This window comes from Polyodon spathula, chromosome 2 (genome assembly GCF_017654505.1).
Source record: "Polyodon spathula isolate WHYD16114869_AA chromosome 2, ASM1765450v1, whole genome shotgun sequence".
Lineage (NCBI taxonomy): Eukaryota > Metazoa > Chordata > Actinopteri > Acipenseriformes > Polyodontidae > Polyodon > Polyodon spathula.
This window is the reverse complement of record NC_054535.1, coordinates 28,671,018-28,687,249: the sequence shown is the minus strand read 5'-3', so window position 1 is coordinate 28,687,249 and position 16,232 is coordinate 28,671,018. Positions and strand designations below refer to the sequence as shown.

Here is a 16,232-nt window from a genome sequence, read left to right as displayed (position 1 = left end):
AGGAATTTAAAGAAAATAATATTGTGATTTTTACAGATTCTCTAAGCTCAATAAAGGCATTAGAATCAGGAACAGGAGACAGGAGAGACATCAAATATGAAATTATTCAGAAATGACATACTAGCTACAAAAATGGAAACAAAATATTCTGTTAGCCTGGATTCCAAGTCACAAGGGTATCTTAGGAAATTAAATTGTGGATTTTGAAGCAAAAAAAAGCAACTTCAAATGAACAAATTAACATAACAATACCTTTGAGCCCTGCAGAGGTGAATGCTGTGGCTAAAGCAAAGATAATGAATGTATGGCAAAAACAATGAGAACAGTGGAAAGGGAAGAATTTATTATAAAAATCACTCAAGTAGGGAAATCCAAACATATGAGGAAAGTGAAAAGCAGGGACAAAGAAACTAATATTAATAGACTAAGGTTAGGACATACGACATTAAACTGTAATTTATACAGTATTGGGAGTCACGAGAATAGGTTATGCAGCAATTGTGGAGGACAAGAAAGAGTCGAGCATATATTTAGGAAATGCAATACATATATCCAGCAAAGAAACATATTAAACAGAACATTAAGGGAGATAGGAATTGAAGTAACAACAGTAAATTATATTTTGAAAATGGAAGGGAGAGAAAAACAAATAGAAAAATCGTATAGTCAAAAAAAAGCTTTGGGAGATAGCAAGAAAAAAAGAAATATATATATATATATATATATATATATATATATATATATATATATATATATATATATATATATATATATATAGACACTGATCACCTTCCTAATATTGAGTTGCACCCCCTTTTGCCCTCAGAACAGCCTCAATTCTTCAGGGCATGGACTCTGCAAGGTGTCGAAAGCGTTCTACAGGGATGCTGGCCCATGTTGACTCCAATGCTTCAAACAGTTGTGTCAAGTTGGCTGGTAGTGGATCTCTACTCCGAATAGCTCGTTCCATCCCATTCCACAGATGCTCAATTGGATTGAGATCCGGTGACTGGGCAGGCCACTGCAGTAAGGTGAATTCACTGTCATGTTCGTGGAACCATTCCTGGACAATCCCAGCCTTGTGGAATTTTGTAGGTCGTCGGCTGCCATACCCTATTCGTGTCAAGGTACGACGAGTTGTGCATTCTTTTATGGGTCTTTCGACACGAATGTTGTACTGGACTGTCAGTTGACTAACTGTAGCCCGGCTGTTGCTCTGCACAATGTGTCAGACTCCTTTGGCCTCTTTCATCAATGAGCCGTTTTTGACCACTGGCCTGCCTTTGGCTGGATGTCCTTTGGGTAGTGGACCATCCTTGATACACATGGGAAACTGTTGAACGTGAAAAACCCAGCAGCATTGCAGTTCTTGACACACTCAAACTGGCGTATCTGGCACCTACTACCATACCCTGTTCAAAGGCACTTAAATCTTTTGTCTTGCCCTTTGTCTTGCCCTTGACATCACAAAGATGCTGCAAAATGATCTGTTGATCTTGGGCAGGTGTTGTGACTCTTGGTTTCCCAGTTCATAGCTTGTCATTGACAGAGTGTGTCTGGTTATACCATCTTGCCAGGTTTGAAATTGTTGGCTGTGAACACCCAAGACGGCAAGCCACAGTACGCTGTGCAAGTCCAGCCTCCAACATGCTGATTGCACGAAGGCGCTGCTCTCTTGACAGATGTGGCATATTGTTGTTTTTTCTGTAATTTTCTTTATTGCTTTTATTGAAGCTTGAAATTCAACAGCTGAAATCACTCCATATCCAGTGTCTTACTAATTAGGTGATGAAGTGTATATGCTTCAGTCATAGTCACTCAAGGATGAATGATCAAGTGATTAAAAAGAAACCAAAACCATTTCATCAATGCCGTTAATAGTAGTACAGTATTTCATGTTGGATTTCGAAATGTCACATTTTTCAGTTTGCCTGATTTTTGTTAAGTACAAAGGACAGTTCACATATCTGATTGTTTCATTTTGGCTCGTTCCAACCCTTGTCCATTTTTCAGGGAACACAACAAAGATACAATTTCAGAAATGCATAGCTGAAAGGATGTGTTTTAAAATAAGTAGGTTTCCATTTAAATGTACTGTACTTGGTTTTGTTGGTACAGTACTATATTTTCAATAGAAGTATTTTAATTCAGAACGTTATGATTCTGAAAATATCACTTGCCAAAAGAGACGACACGTGGACTGTAATACAGTACATACAGTACATACTTTTAAATCCGGTACGTAATCTGGCGGTATATAAAATGACATACCACAAAATGAAATCAAAATGTTACCCATGCACAGAAGTCCGTAAAAAAGGCAATGTAATTTAGCAAAAGATTTAAAAAAAACAACACAGTTTCCAGAAATAACAGTATTCAAAGTCATTGTTCAAAATTGTAGAATATACTGCTCAATAAGGCCCATATTTAAAATAAAAATACATCACACTAAAACTGTTTAATGATGAAATGTTTTACATTACAGTAGCTGGTCTCATTCACTTTGTTGTTGAGGCACTGTGTAACTGCACAATAAACAGACGAGAGGAAAAAAAAAGCAGGCTGTGAAAGAGAATCAAATAATTTGTAACATTGAAGAGATGGGCGTTGTATCAGAAAACATTTGTTATATATATAATGGGGATTGATTTTATTCTTCATACAAGGATGGTAAAATGTGACTGACGTGTATCCGAGTGCTGACTGTTTGTGGAAAACTACATACTGCTTTGTAGTTCAGTATGTTAATGTAACATTTAGCAGGTTTCATTCAACTTTAAGAAGCAAAATTGGTACATTTTATAGGGTGATGCTGAAATTTTGGCCATTTTGTGTGTGTGTGTGTGTGTGTGTGTGTATGTTCATCCGACAACACCATTTACTTATTTAATTGAATTTATTTTTTATTTATTTAGTTATTTATTTTTTAATACACTACATATGTGTGGGTGAGAGGGAACATTCGAGCCCAGCCACCCTCAACCAACCATCAGACAGCTAACTGGCTCCAGTGTTATCACCACTATCATCAATATAATTTATCACCATTATTATCTCGATAATTTATCATTACCATCACTATAATTTACTATTATCATTTCCCATCACCACTGTTCATACAATACATCATTTAGCAATAATCTACTAACATGTAACAATTAACAACACACCAACAATTATTAACCCCCAGGGCTTCTATAAGGGGGCACCCATTCAACCCTGCTTACCCCCTAAACCCAGTGTCCCTTCACGGGGCTCCTCTCCAGAGGATTGCCCCGCCTCCTTCTGAGACGATCCCCCACAAACGACAGGCTCCTTCGCTGACGCTCGGCAGGCAGTTCCTCCCTCTAGCGTCCGGGCAGGCAGTCTCTCCTCCTCCCTCGCCAGCTTCCAGGACCGGAACTCCTCCTGCAGCTCTCGAGGACGGACCCTCCTCGGCCTCTCTGGCGTTCGGGATCTCTCGGCTCCATCGCAGTCCTTTAAGGACAGCGGCTCCATCCATCTCCTTCAGCAGCCCCTCAGGGTTACCTGCGGTCTGCCCTTGTCCCCCCCCCAAAAAATTCAGGGATTTGCTCCTCCTGTCTCTCCATAGCCATCTGGCCTTTCTTCGGCAGGATGCAGCGGAATCCACTTCCGACACCATATGTGACAGGGTCTTCCTCGTGTCACACGTGTGGGTAGCCGCTGTTCAAGCATACAGAGAGACAACTGGGGTGAAGTTGAAAATGCCGGTACAGGTGTGCAGGTTTATTAACAAGCAAACAACAAACGTTTCAAGGGCGTTCCAACAAAAAATAACACATTGACATACCCATAAGTCATGGACATAAGAGTCAGAAAAAAACTTCAGCTGGAATGATCAAATACAGTGCACTCCGTTTATAAGACTCACATCCGTCCCAGATGATTAGATTCTTATGAACGGTTGATTCCTAAAAGCGGACTGATATGATTATTGTGGTGAAGTGCTGAGGAATCAGTATGTTAGTTTGAGGATGAAAGCTTTGTTCCCTGCAGTGTAATGGGTTGACCACTAGATGCCATGAGTACCCACATTCATGCAGAGCTGTATATAGAGAGTTTGGCCAACCTTTGATCTTTTTTGATCTGCGAACGGCCGCAGGTAATTAGTCAGTCCCTTTCATGTGACCTAAATTGGTGGTACAGGCGCCATGTTGTTACCACTTTCTGCAGTACCGTACATTCATTTATATTGACGTTAACAAAAACAAGCAAAAATAGTCATTTTTATATACATATACATACATACACTTTTTTTTTTTTCCCCGGTAGTTATTATGCTTTCCTGTGCGGCTTACATAGATTCCCTCATCAAAAACACAGACGAAACAATTATTTTCTGTGTGAGGCAAGTAAATCGTGGTTTAATATTATTTCTTAGCAGTTTTACTACACATGCTGATTTGTACTTGCAGTAAATAAAATAAGTTTTTAATATTAAGGATTACATTCCTTTTGTTTGTCTTAAAATTGTTATTGTATTTAAAATTACAGGAACATTTTGAGGAAGACCAGTGTGAACAAAATCGCTCAGATAAAGCAAAGAAATTAAGTACAAAATGTGGGGTTAATCAATTTTCTTGCCAGGTCGCATGCATCATCTCATCTAGACTTTCCAACTGGTTTCAATACCTACCAGACACTTTGAGACACGACAGGATTTTGAACTCGCCCTAATATGTCCTACTCTGCACTGACTAGAATTTATTTACTCTCCTGATCAAATAATAACACCAATCAGCTGTTCACTTATCAGACCGGTAACAGAAATAGCTGATTATTATAATAATTTGATTGAGAGATTATGTATTATCAACTAATACAAGATAAACAGAAACTTTAAAATATTGATAAAAAAATAAATACTGACAATGGTATTTTATTTTTATTTTTATTCTATAGACATTGTGATGCTGGCTAGTGGTAAGGAACAAAATCAAGTTTGGTAGCAGTGGTTTAACCCTCAGTTTATAGACGATGAATCGCAACTCATCATCAGTAATGTTTTTAGTTAATAAAATTAACCCAAGCATGATTCCTCTATGGAATTTGAATAACTTATTACAACAAAGAAAACATTTCCGTAGCACAGATTTTCTCACAGTGTGGAGCGTGCGCACCCACACTTATTTTGGTGACAACATGGCGCCTGTGCCAACAGTTGACCAGACTTTCTCTATATATGGCTCTGCATGTATACTTAGGGACCACACAAAGTATTATTTAGGTAGTGCTCCAACTGAAAGCTAGGTTAATTTTGTTTGTTTGTTTTATTAGCGGTTGTTTTCCCACCACACTGTAAGAAAAATAAAACTAGCACTGGTTTTAAACTGTAAATCAAAACTCCAGCCTGTTCATTTACACTGCCCTCGGCCACACCACATTACAATTAGCAAAAGCACTTCATGGGTAAGGAGCTTGTTATATGACCATGATTATGTTTACTCAAGGCCGCAGAATCCTATTTTAGTACAGTATACTTGAAAAGCAATCGTCTCGTGAGGGTGCCTAATTTAACTGTTACGTGTAACTTAATGGCCTTTGAATTAAAATGGCATTACAGTACAGTATTTTACTGTGAGGACTACCACCTCATTTAAGCATCTGTGGCTTGTGTTTTTCTGTTGTGATGCAACTCTCACATGCAATCTCCCCCTCTCCCCTCCTCCTCACCACGCTGCAATCCCACTCCCTCTACATGCATATTGCACAATAACACTGCTGTACTCACTATGTATTCAATGAATGTGTATTTATTCACTTTATTGAAACTAATGTTCACTAACAGGGAACACAAAAAAACATACCTGCACAATACAGTGGCGCAGTTACCGTTTGATTACAAACAATGCAGTGTTTCCTGCATCATTGCACTATCTAAGCTGCGTACATGAGATGTGATCAAATTCTAATTCAAAAACAGCTACACGTCATAGGACTTGATCAAGTACCGTATTACATGTAGTCAGTTTGCCCAGAAATGATTCTTATAAGCAGATTTGTTTACATTGGTTGGTATAGGAATGATTTGGTCCCAGTGGTTCTATGTGTGGTTGATTCTTATATCAGTGATTCTTATAAACAGAGTGCACTGTATCTATGTAGACCATGTCAGTGCATATATTGCTTTAAGATCAGAAACCATTTTTTCATTTTTTTTTCAAAATATTTGACACACCCTGAAGAAGTAATTACACCTACAACCTGCTTGCCCTCATACTCTGCCCTCCTTGGTGTCAAGTTTAGGTGTATAACAGTTCAGTAAGATAAAGTTTGTTGCTTCCATATCACTGAACAGCATGACATTACAGGAAAACAGACACCTAGCATCACTACTAAATTTTGATGAGAGATTTGAGCTGCAGCACTCTAATGAACTGGTTTGTCTTCCAAGATATCTGCAAACCATACTATCAGTTTTGACATTTCTAATCCCAAAGAAGCTTCTGCACTTTATCTAGCTCATTTTTTTAAGGCATTGTTAAAGTAGAGCAGGGGGAGTGGGAGAGAGTGAGGATGGACACGCTATAAGCTGCAGTATTGTTGGCTGAGGAGTCTCTCCATCTCTGCAGTGGAAAGCTAACACGGGTAATGATACCTGCTGTTTCTTATCTGGCATTTCCTTTGAAAATGGCTATGTGCAGCTTCCGGGCCACTCATTGCTGCCTTGTGAACATTTGAGCCAGCTTGTTTTTGCTTTATAAGTAATTCATGAAAGATTGAGCTCTCTCTCTCTCTCTCTCTCTCTCTCTCTCTCTCTCTCTCTCTCTCTCTCTCTCTCTCTCTGTCTCGCTCTCTCTCACCCTCGCTGTGCTTCCTGCCTCCCCTCCTCTTTTTCCTCCTCCCCCCATTTCTTGCAACCTAGCTCTACCAACGTTTAAGCAAAGCTCAGTATCCTCTGTGATTTTTACATTGGACTCTTTCCCCAGCTTTGGAACAGGACAAGCATTGGACCTTTGGTCCTTTAAGAATCTGTCAAGCTGTAAGTATATCACTAAATCTTGAAGTTGTAAAGCGATATAAATTCCTGTTTACCTGTGTTCAAAGTAGAATTTGGCTAGTAGACTCTTGAGGGACAGAGTGGGTTTTGTTTTTAAATGGGATAGACTTGGATGGCCTCAGATCTTTCCTATGCATTTATACGAATTTAGGTGAAAAATGAAACTATTGGTGCTGTATTGAAGTTTTTAAAGGCTTAATGTTTAAATGACCTTAGACATTTTTAGTAATTGCACATGCCGTAACAAATCAAGGTTTTGTACTGATGGAGGAAAAGGAAGAAGAGTAAATGTTCCATAGTTTTTACAGTGCTTGTGCTAAGAAGCTTTGACAGTAAGTTACTATCATCTCATTTAGTTGCTTTAAAAAACTGAAGAGCCCCAGGCTATAATCCGGCGCTGTAGAATATATTTTTTCACAGAGCTATAGGCATTGCAGAGGTAGTCAGGGATTCAGAAGGGAGTTTATCTGACGTGAAGTACTGCATTGTTTTTTGTTTTTTGTTTTTGTGAAGTTATTTTTAGAGCTGGCAGAGTATGGAGTAGATTAGTAATGTGAAGTGATTTTGTGAAGTGATTTGTTCTGCGTCGCTAATATGAGGGGCTTCTTTGTGGCAGAGTGCTTTGGAGGTGTGGCTTTTGGGAAGTGGGATGCCGTCTAAATCTTTCAGCTGCACTGATGCTGTCTAAAATGTCTCTTGTGGTGTCAATGATTTCTTAACATTAAGAATTGCTTAGAAATAGCTTTGAATAGTAAGTTTGTTGGACTGGTTTTTTTTTTGTCTATATGCAGCGTCTGTACAGTATGGGATGTTTTTTTTTTCTCTGTGTGATAGATACAGTGGATGTATATATGTGTTTGTGTTGACAGCCTGAGAAACATCAGGATGTTGTAAAAATATCTGTGTAATAGGATACTAATTTACTGTTCAAGGAGCAAATTGGGATAATTAAACTAATCTCAGCTGTGTTATTTGGCACAGATTGTTAAAATTCCAATTAGACCCACACATAAAACATTTTACTAAAATCAAGGTCTTACTGTAAGTGACTCTTCAGCAGCAGTTGTTGATGCATGGTTCACTCCCTAGTCTCTACATCGCTTTGGATAAAAGCGCCTGCTAAATGACTAATTCATAACAATAATACTGGATTTGGGTTTAAAAAGGGATCACTAAAAATGACTTCTGAGTCTGACCTTTTCTTGTATTAACTAACCTTCAAAGTCTTCAAGTTCCAGTGCCTATTCTGTTAACCAATTTAAATAGCTACATAAATAAAATAGTTATTTGTTTTTATGTCTTAATATAAGGTGAGTAGGGCTTTTTTGAGACAGGCACAAAGTACTGTAATAATTCACAGTGTTTGTTTTGAGCAGACTGGGTTCTTCCTTGAAACATCATGAAACCTGTTAATTACACTACAGGTTTCACCATTTCATGTAACATACAACAGTAGAATGTTATATGTTCTTCCTGTGCAATTATACAAGTAAAAATAAATATTTTACAATTTACAGTTTTACTATTTTAATTTCTTCCGTTGTTACAAAAAATATACTGTACAATTTAATAAGGACCCATTGCGCTTTGAAAGTCAAGCCAGACAGGCATTCAATGTGATTGATATCTTTACTTTGTTTATCTTAATCCCGGCCACACTTACACGCTATTCTCACTCAATAATACGCAGTTCTCACAATTTATGAACAATTACGATTTTATTGATGTTTCAATAAAAAAAATAAAAAAAACTCCAGTCGAATTACAATAAATACTCGGCTCTAAAAGGCCATTCATGTAGTGTGGTGTTTTGTTCGTAGTATTCTAGTCTGGCAATGCAATATGGAAAATAAAGGCTTGCAGGCTAAACTATGCCATGAAAGACATAAAATAGTTTGTTTTTAGAAGTACAATTATGCTGGGCACCCAGTCAGTTCCTTCCATGTAATTCTGAATTATTTTCATAGTGCAAATTAGTGGAAACATAAAAAACAGCAAACTTTTCAAACAGATTCTTTTGAGGCCAGAACAGTACTGTGAACGGGGTCTTAAACTCAAGGGTGGGTTCCTATTGCCAGTGACACAGAAAATATGGTCCCTGAATGGCAGGGCAAGTGGAGTTATAACTGGAAAAGTATCTAGCAAGGAATGCATTGGGGGATAGGAATGTGTGAAGCAAAATCTAAAATCTATGTGATGGCTGCTTAATTGTGCTGTGTCATCAACATTTTGTATGTACATTTATCAGAGGACTGGTGCAAAGCATACTGAAGCAAATAAAAATGAGGAAAATGGCTTTTAAAACTTCAAAACACTTTATCATGATGGCCAACATCAAATAATAATATGTGGTAAAAATGATTTGGCTGTCAATCATATTTTGTTTTCTGGCTAATCCAGTCCTTGAAGGACTTTAGTTGACCAGCGAGCCTTCCAATTTTTGCTGTGTGTGGTAGACTGTTGTTAATAAAGGATGTTGTCTCCTGTGAGAACTGATGACACTGCTCGTGCATGCAGGGTTGAATGAATAGATGCTGTATTGCATAGCTCACACGTGCTCCCCTGTCTGTCACTGCACCAGAATTGCTCCATGTGACATTTGACATATTTTAAATTCTGCTGCAGCTGTTTGCTTCATATTGCAATCAATTTGTGGGCTGTGAGGAAAACGATCCCCATCTAAAATTTCTTCAGCAAGAGACAATGGTGCTGTCTGTGAAGACAGCATTATTTATGCAATACAGCAAGAAGAGACTTTTAGTACTGAAAACAGGAGAAAGACAGTATATCACAACATTTACTGAAAATCTACAAAATATATAAATATATCACAAGTCTAATCTTGCTTCAATGAAGCATAATTTATACGTTTCCTGCTAATTCAGTTTAATTTGATTTCCTTAAAATGTCATGACATTTTTTCTTTTCTTTTCTCAGCATTTACATGGAAAAACAGATTTGTCTCCAAGTGAGACCACGGCCATGTCTCATAGCTCAGCCTTGCATTGTGCATTTTCATGGATGAATGAAGCTTGCTGTCCTCAGGGTTCACTTACAACCACTCCTCCATGTGTGTCCATCTTACTGTATCATAATTCCTTTAATTATGCTATCATTTTTGTTGCAACTAGACCTCAGAATTGTCTTTTGAATATGTTTACATGCAGTAATTATTCCACTCTGCATTCAGCTCTTGCTTCGTCAGCCCAAATGATGCCAGCACGGTGTGCCTGTGTTGTTTTCATGCAGAGTTAGGAACAGAAGCAGGCAGCCAGTCTGGACATTGATAACAAAAAATATCTCTCTAGACTGACATTGTGTGTTGTTGTACATCAGCACCAATTCAATTATGCAGAAAGGAATCTGCACCAATGATTACATTTGGGTCATGATGACAATAATGAATAATGATCTGAGCAGTGCAGAACCTTTTAATGCTCTTTGTATTTATCCTGCTGCTGATTTCCCTGGGAGTCATTTTATTGACCCCTTTTTTTGACATGACTAAAATGGAAACGATGTTAAGATTTAATCTGACTAACTATTGAGGCGTTTCTGACCAGGTGTTTCATATCTGACTATTCATTGATGTAAACCGTGGTTGATCTAAATACTGCCTCTCAGATCAAATTTGAGAATGCAAACTATGAAAATCAAACATCTGTCTGTGACAATAGCCCATTGCTGTCTGTAAAAATGTTACTATTGAATTAGGTCCATTAATTTTAGATCAATTGAATATACCCCAGTCTTTTATAAAGAATCACTTACCTCGTGCTGTTCTGATGAGTCCTATAACATTAATAAAAGCAGAGCTGGAAAGAAGACTCATACTTGCCTAACTCTTGTCCTTTCCTATCACTGTCTTAACCTTTCTGCACCCTCCTACACCCCCTCTCACCCCCTTTGTTCCTCTGCCACTGGCAGATTAGCTGTCCCACATCTCTAGAGCCCACTCTTTCTCCACCCTTGCTCCTCAGTGGTGGAGCGACCTACCCACGGATACCAGGACTGCTCAGTCTCTGACCACCTTTTGGCCACCTTCAAGACACACCTGTTCAGACAGCATCTGTAAACTTCACAACTTTTAACTATACTGGACTGTATGGTACCCAGCTGTACCAGTACTTGCACTGAACTGCGCCACACTTTGCTGTATTCTACTACTGCTCTCAATCATAATTATACTTTATTTGTCATAAACTTGATTTTACTCTTAAAGATAACCGTAGCCACGTTTTCTGGTATTGCTCTCATAAATGTAAATTTTTACTGTATTTATATTCTTTCATTTGAATTTGCTCTTACTTACTACTAATTTGATTGTATTCTATAACTTCTATGATCTGCAATATGATACTTTATAATGTGATGCTTTGTAACAACTGTAAGTCACCCTGAATAAGAGTGTATTCTAAGAAAGAAATAATAATACTAATAATAATAATAATAATAATAATAACTAATAATGATGCATAGCAGTTTCACATGTTCCAGGTGTTAATACAAGCTTGATTAGCCTCTGTGTATAGGTAACAAGCTCAGGTGTGTCTGATTAAAGTGAATCAAAGTGTAAAACCAGGAATGGGTCAAAGGGCTGTGCAATGGGAGTCTTATTCCCATCCCTGTAAAATGGTCTGGTGTATCGTTGATGGGGTTTTATGCTGTTAAACTCCTGGCTGAATTTTTTTTTTTTTTCTTAGGGCGTCCAAAATGGATTTGAAGACTGCCTTGGAAGAATGCACAATGGCACTTAACCTCTTTTTGAACAACAAGTTTTCTGAAGCTCTGGATCTGCTGAGACCTTGGTATGTTGGTGTTTGAGAAGTGACTAGTGGAGACTGATGCTGGATATGGGCATGGGCAACTTCCGAGAGGCTTAAGAGAGGGTTACATTTTTTCAGGAATATATATATATATATATATATATATATATATATATATATATATATATATATATATATATAAATATATATATATATATATATACAGGGTGCCCCTACAGCATGTCCCCCAGTTCCCTATACTAGTGATTCATGTAATATTTCTACAGTAAATACAGTACCGGTGTTGTTCAAACTGTAAATAACTTATCAGTATAACTTCCATTTCTGTCTCTCCCTTTTGATACAGTATCTGAACTGAAGAAAAGCTGTGCTGGCACTTTATAACACAGACATCTTATTCAGCATTCGTTTTATAACTAAATAAATACTAGGCCTATTATGTGGTTATCTTTCCTAACGTATTTACTTTTTTCCTACGAGAGGAGCTGCAGCTTTCTCCAGTAGACATTTCAGCTGCGCTTCCCCCTCACCCGACTCGCTCTCCTTCTCGCACTTGGTTTGCTTGTCTGTTACTTCAAACTCCTGACTGTTGTTTAGCCAGGCTATTTATAGTTTAAAAACTGCCAATTAAAATGATCCACCAGTGGGAATGTTACCTTTTTTTTTTTTTTTTTAAAAAAATGTAGCGTTGATTACATGGTGCTTTATGCATGGTTAATTCAAGGAAAGTTACATTTTTGCTTCGCTATGTGTGCATTATAGAGAGGGAGTTATTTTATTTTGTATTTGTCAGATGTGTGTTGCTTTAATCCTCTCCCCCAATATGTTTGTACTGCAGATACAGTATATGCAGTGCTTGTTATTCCAACAGGAATGGTGGAAGTCCTCAGAATACAATGTACGCTTTCAATGTGAATGAAAGCAAGAGTGGATCAGAAATTATTTCCAAAGACCTAATACTGTTAAAGCCTTTAAAATAAATTACAATAAATTATGTACAAAAAAATGTATCATAACATTTTGAAGAAGAATTATACTGTAGCAAAGCTGGTACATTATTTGCATATATCCTAATGATAGTATCTTCAAGTGTTTCAGAAATGTGGTCTTGACAAGAACTTTTAGTTACTGTAGAGACAGGCATGTGGCATGGCTCACCGGCTGGCCCTTTGATGGAGTGCAAATGGGTCCACTCAAAAATGTATAAATGGCAGTTCAACCTCAGTAAATGAAATGTTATACAGCATATAGACAAAGCAAATGTCAGCATAAATACTTGTATGAGAGATATGATTTTAAAGACAGTTGTGTTAAAGAAAACACAATAGGTCATATTTTGTAATTTTTTTTGTATACATGTGGGGGCGAGAGTGTATTAAATGGAATGTCCAGACAGTAATTTATGTGTACAGAAATAAAATAATTTATTTTTATTATCTACACAACAAAATAATTAAATAACAAAAGAAAACAAAATGGTGTGAGGGAAGGAGTGCAGGGGTGAAATCCAAAACCGATCGTGAGAACACATCTTTAATCGTCTTCGTGGCGAACCATACATAAACAAAAAAAAACAAAAGAAAGAAAAACAAAAAAAGACAAAAGAAATGTTAGTGTTTTCAAAAAATCCCGCTGCACCAAACTAGTCTTTCCCTCCACCCGTTACTCCACCTATTTTACTTTCGGACCAACCCCGAACACAGTAGTACGTTCCCTTTAGTATGTAATGTCCCACCTCTGTAGTCAGTGGAACACCAATCCCCAACTGACAAGTGTCCTTATCCTTTACTTGACTCCAGTGGCTGGAATTTACATACTCGTACTTCCACCCCTCACCAAGGTGCCGCCCCTCAAAAAGATGACTTTTGCCATGGTCACGAGATCTTGGTAAGGGAAGTCCCGAGTTGATTTGATGCCATCTACTATCGGGAGGCTGAATCACAGACCGAAATCCCTTTGACTCATCACATATCCCACCCCTCAGAGTGGAGCCAAAGGAACACTCGGAAACCTCTAACCCTTCCCTTTTCCCTCCCTCCCGGGAAAAAAATCAACATTTTGATGTAACTTACCCGCACGATACCTTATTTGAAAGGCGAAGGGTTGGCGCGCCAGGTACCACCGCGTAATCCTAGCGTTTGAATCCTTCATCGTGTCTAACCACTTTAAAGAAGCGTGATCTGTGATGAGTACAAAAGGTCGTCCCAGAAGATAGTATTTTAAAGATTCCACTGCCCATTTCACTGCCAGGCATTCTTTCTCCACTACCGAATACCTCTGTTCTCTGGGCAGTAACTTCCGACTGATGTATAATATCGGGTGTTCTACACCATCTCTCTCCTGGGACAGAACCGCCCCCAGACCAGTCTGCGATGCATTTGTCTGCAGGACGAACTCTCGGCTGAAATCCGGGCTTATTAATGCTGGGGCCTGACTGAAATTAGTTTTAATAGATTCAAAGGCTGTCTGACACTTTGCACTCAACTTAATTTTATTTGGAGCGTTCTTTTTAGTGAGATCAGTGAGAGGGGCAGCTATAGTGGAAAAGTGTGGAATAAAGCGGCGGTAATAACCAGCCAACCCTAACAGTGATCTCACCTGGGTTTTCGTGGTAGGTACCGGTGAATCCAACAAAGCCTGGACTTTTGAAACCAACGGTTTCACTCTACCCTTACCCATAATGAAACCTAAATATTTAGTTTCTTCTTTTCCAATAGCGCACTTTGCCACGTTCGCTGTGAGCCCCGCCCTCCTCAGAGACTGTAAGATGGCTTCTAATCTAGTCAAATGTTCTCTCCAGGAAGAACTATCCGACTCTCTGGAATGTGATACAGTCTCTGTCTAACTCTTAGACCTGGCGGAGTGATAATAGCATGTTCAATCAAATGCGTTCTTCCAGGCACGTTAGAAAACGCATCACTGAACATTTTAATTAGATTGCTTACCTCTTCACGCTGATCAGGAGTTAATTGTTCCCCCATCGGGACCTCAATTGCCGACTCTGGCTCAATTGAGGGTCCAAAATCCTCTCCCTCCTGTACAGGAGATATAAAATGGACTTCCCGTTCTTTCCACGGTTTCAGGAGATTAACATGATAAATTTGACTTTCTTTCCGACGCACAGGCTGTCGGATCTCATAATTGACTTTACCAATTGCTCGAATAACCTGAAAGGGACCCTGCCATTTAGCAAACAACTTAGATTCCGATGAGGGCAACAATAACAACACTTTATCTCCAGGTCGAAAGTTCCGAATTCTTGCATTTTTATTGTAGCTTTGTTGCTGCTTCTGCTGTGCCGCTTTGAGATTGTCATGTGCCAATCGACCGAATAATTCTAAGCGATCGCGTAACTGCAACACATATTTTACTACATTTTTAGACTCCTTTGACTGTTCTTCCCAGCCTTCTCTTATGAGATCCAAGATACCCCGTGGCTGTCGACAGTACAAGAGCTCAAACGGGGAAAACCCCATTGAGGATTGTGGTACCTCGCGAACTGCAAAGAGCAAGTAGGGAAGCAGTTTAGCCCAATTGCGTTTTTCTTGATCTACAAAGCGGCGCAACATATTTTTCAAAGTCTGATTAAATCGTTCAACAAGCCCATCCGTTTGAGGATGAAAAACTGAGGTTCTAATTGAACGGATTTTCAATAATTTATATAGTTGCTGAATACAGTCTGACATAAAATTAGTGCCCTGATCAGTGAGAATTTCTTCACCCTAGAGAATATTTTTACCAATTCATTCGCTACAGCTACTGCATTCATAGAGCGTAAGGGAACAGCTTCTGGATATCTTGTTGCGTAGTCCACTACTACTAAAATATACCGATATCCTGACTCTGTTCCCTCCAGAGGGCCTACTAAATCTACACCAATCCTTTCAAACGGTACCCCAATAATTGGAAGTGGAACCAGAGGTGCGGGGCGAACTGACTTAGGGGCAGCTAATTGACATTCAGGACACTCCGATACATACTTCCGCACAAGACCATAAACCCCAGGCCAAAAAAAACGGGCCAGAATTCGTTCCTGAGTCTTTTCAGTTCCCAAATGACCTGAAAATGGAATGTCATGCGCCAATCTCATGACTTCTGACTGAAAAGGCCTAGGAACCAATAACTGTTTTACGAGCTGTCCCGTCCCGGGAGCCCGGGTTATTCTATATAATAAGTGCCCAGATACAGAAAAATGCGGAAATACCACCGGTTGTCCTTCCTGCATATCCTTCCCCTCGATATATCTAACCTGTTTCCAAGCATACTGTAACGTGGGATCATTTTGTTGTTCATATCCCAAGTCAATATCTCGGTCCCAATGGTTAGGTACACAGAGAGGAGTGTCTTTTATTACATGACCTTCCACCTCAGTAACCTCGCAGCCCCGGTTACACTGAATACCTACTCCCTTTCCTTGCCGT

General features: G+C 38.8%; 1 protein-coding gene across 2 annotated transcripts in view; it reads left to right on the top strand.

The window, feature by feature from the left end:
• Window positions 1–16,232, top strand: part of LOC121294991 (tetratricopeptide repeat protein 39B-like) — a 61,992-nt gene that overhangs the window by 24,147 nt on the left and 21,613 nt on the right. Inside the window, exons 1-2 of one of the 2 annotated variants that reach the window (XM_041219266.1) lie at window positions 6,887–7,006; window positions 11,728–11,832. In XM_041219266.1, the coding sequence (XP_041075200.1) occupies window positions 11,738–11,832 (95 nt within the window). In that variant the 5' untranslated portion in view covers window positions 6,887–7,006; window positions 11,728–11,737. Of the gene's footprint in view, window positions 1–6,886; window positions 7,007–11,727; window positions 11,833–16,232 lie in introns of those variants that run through there. The other variant, XM_041219258.1, reaches the window with a different exon arrangement.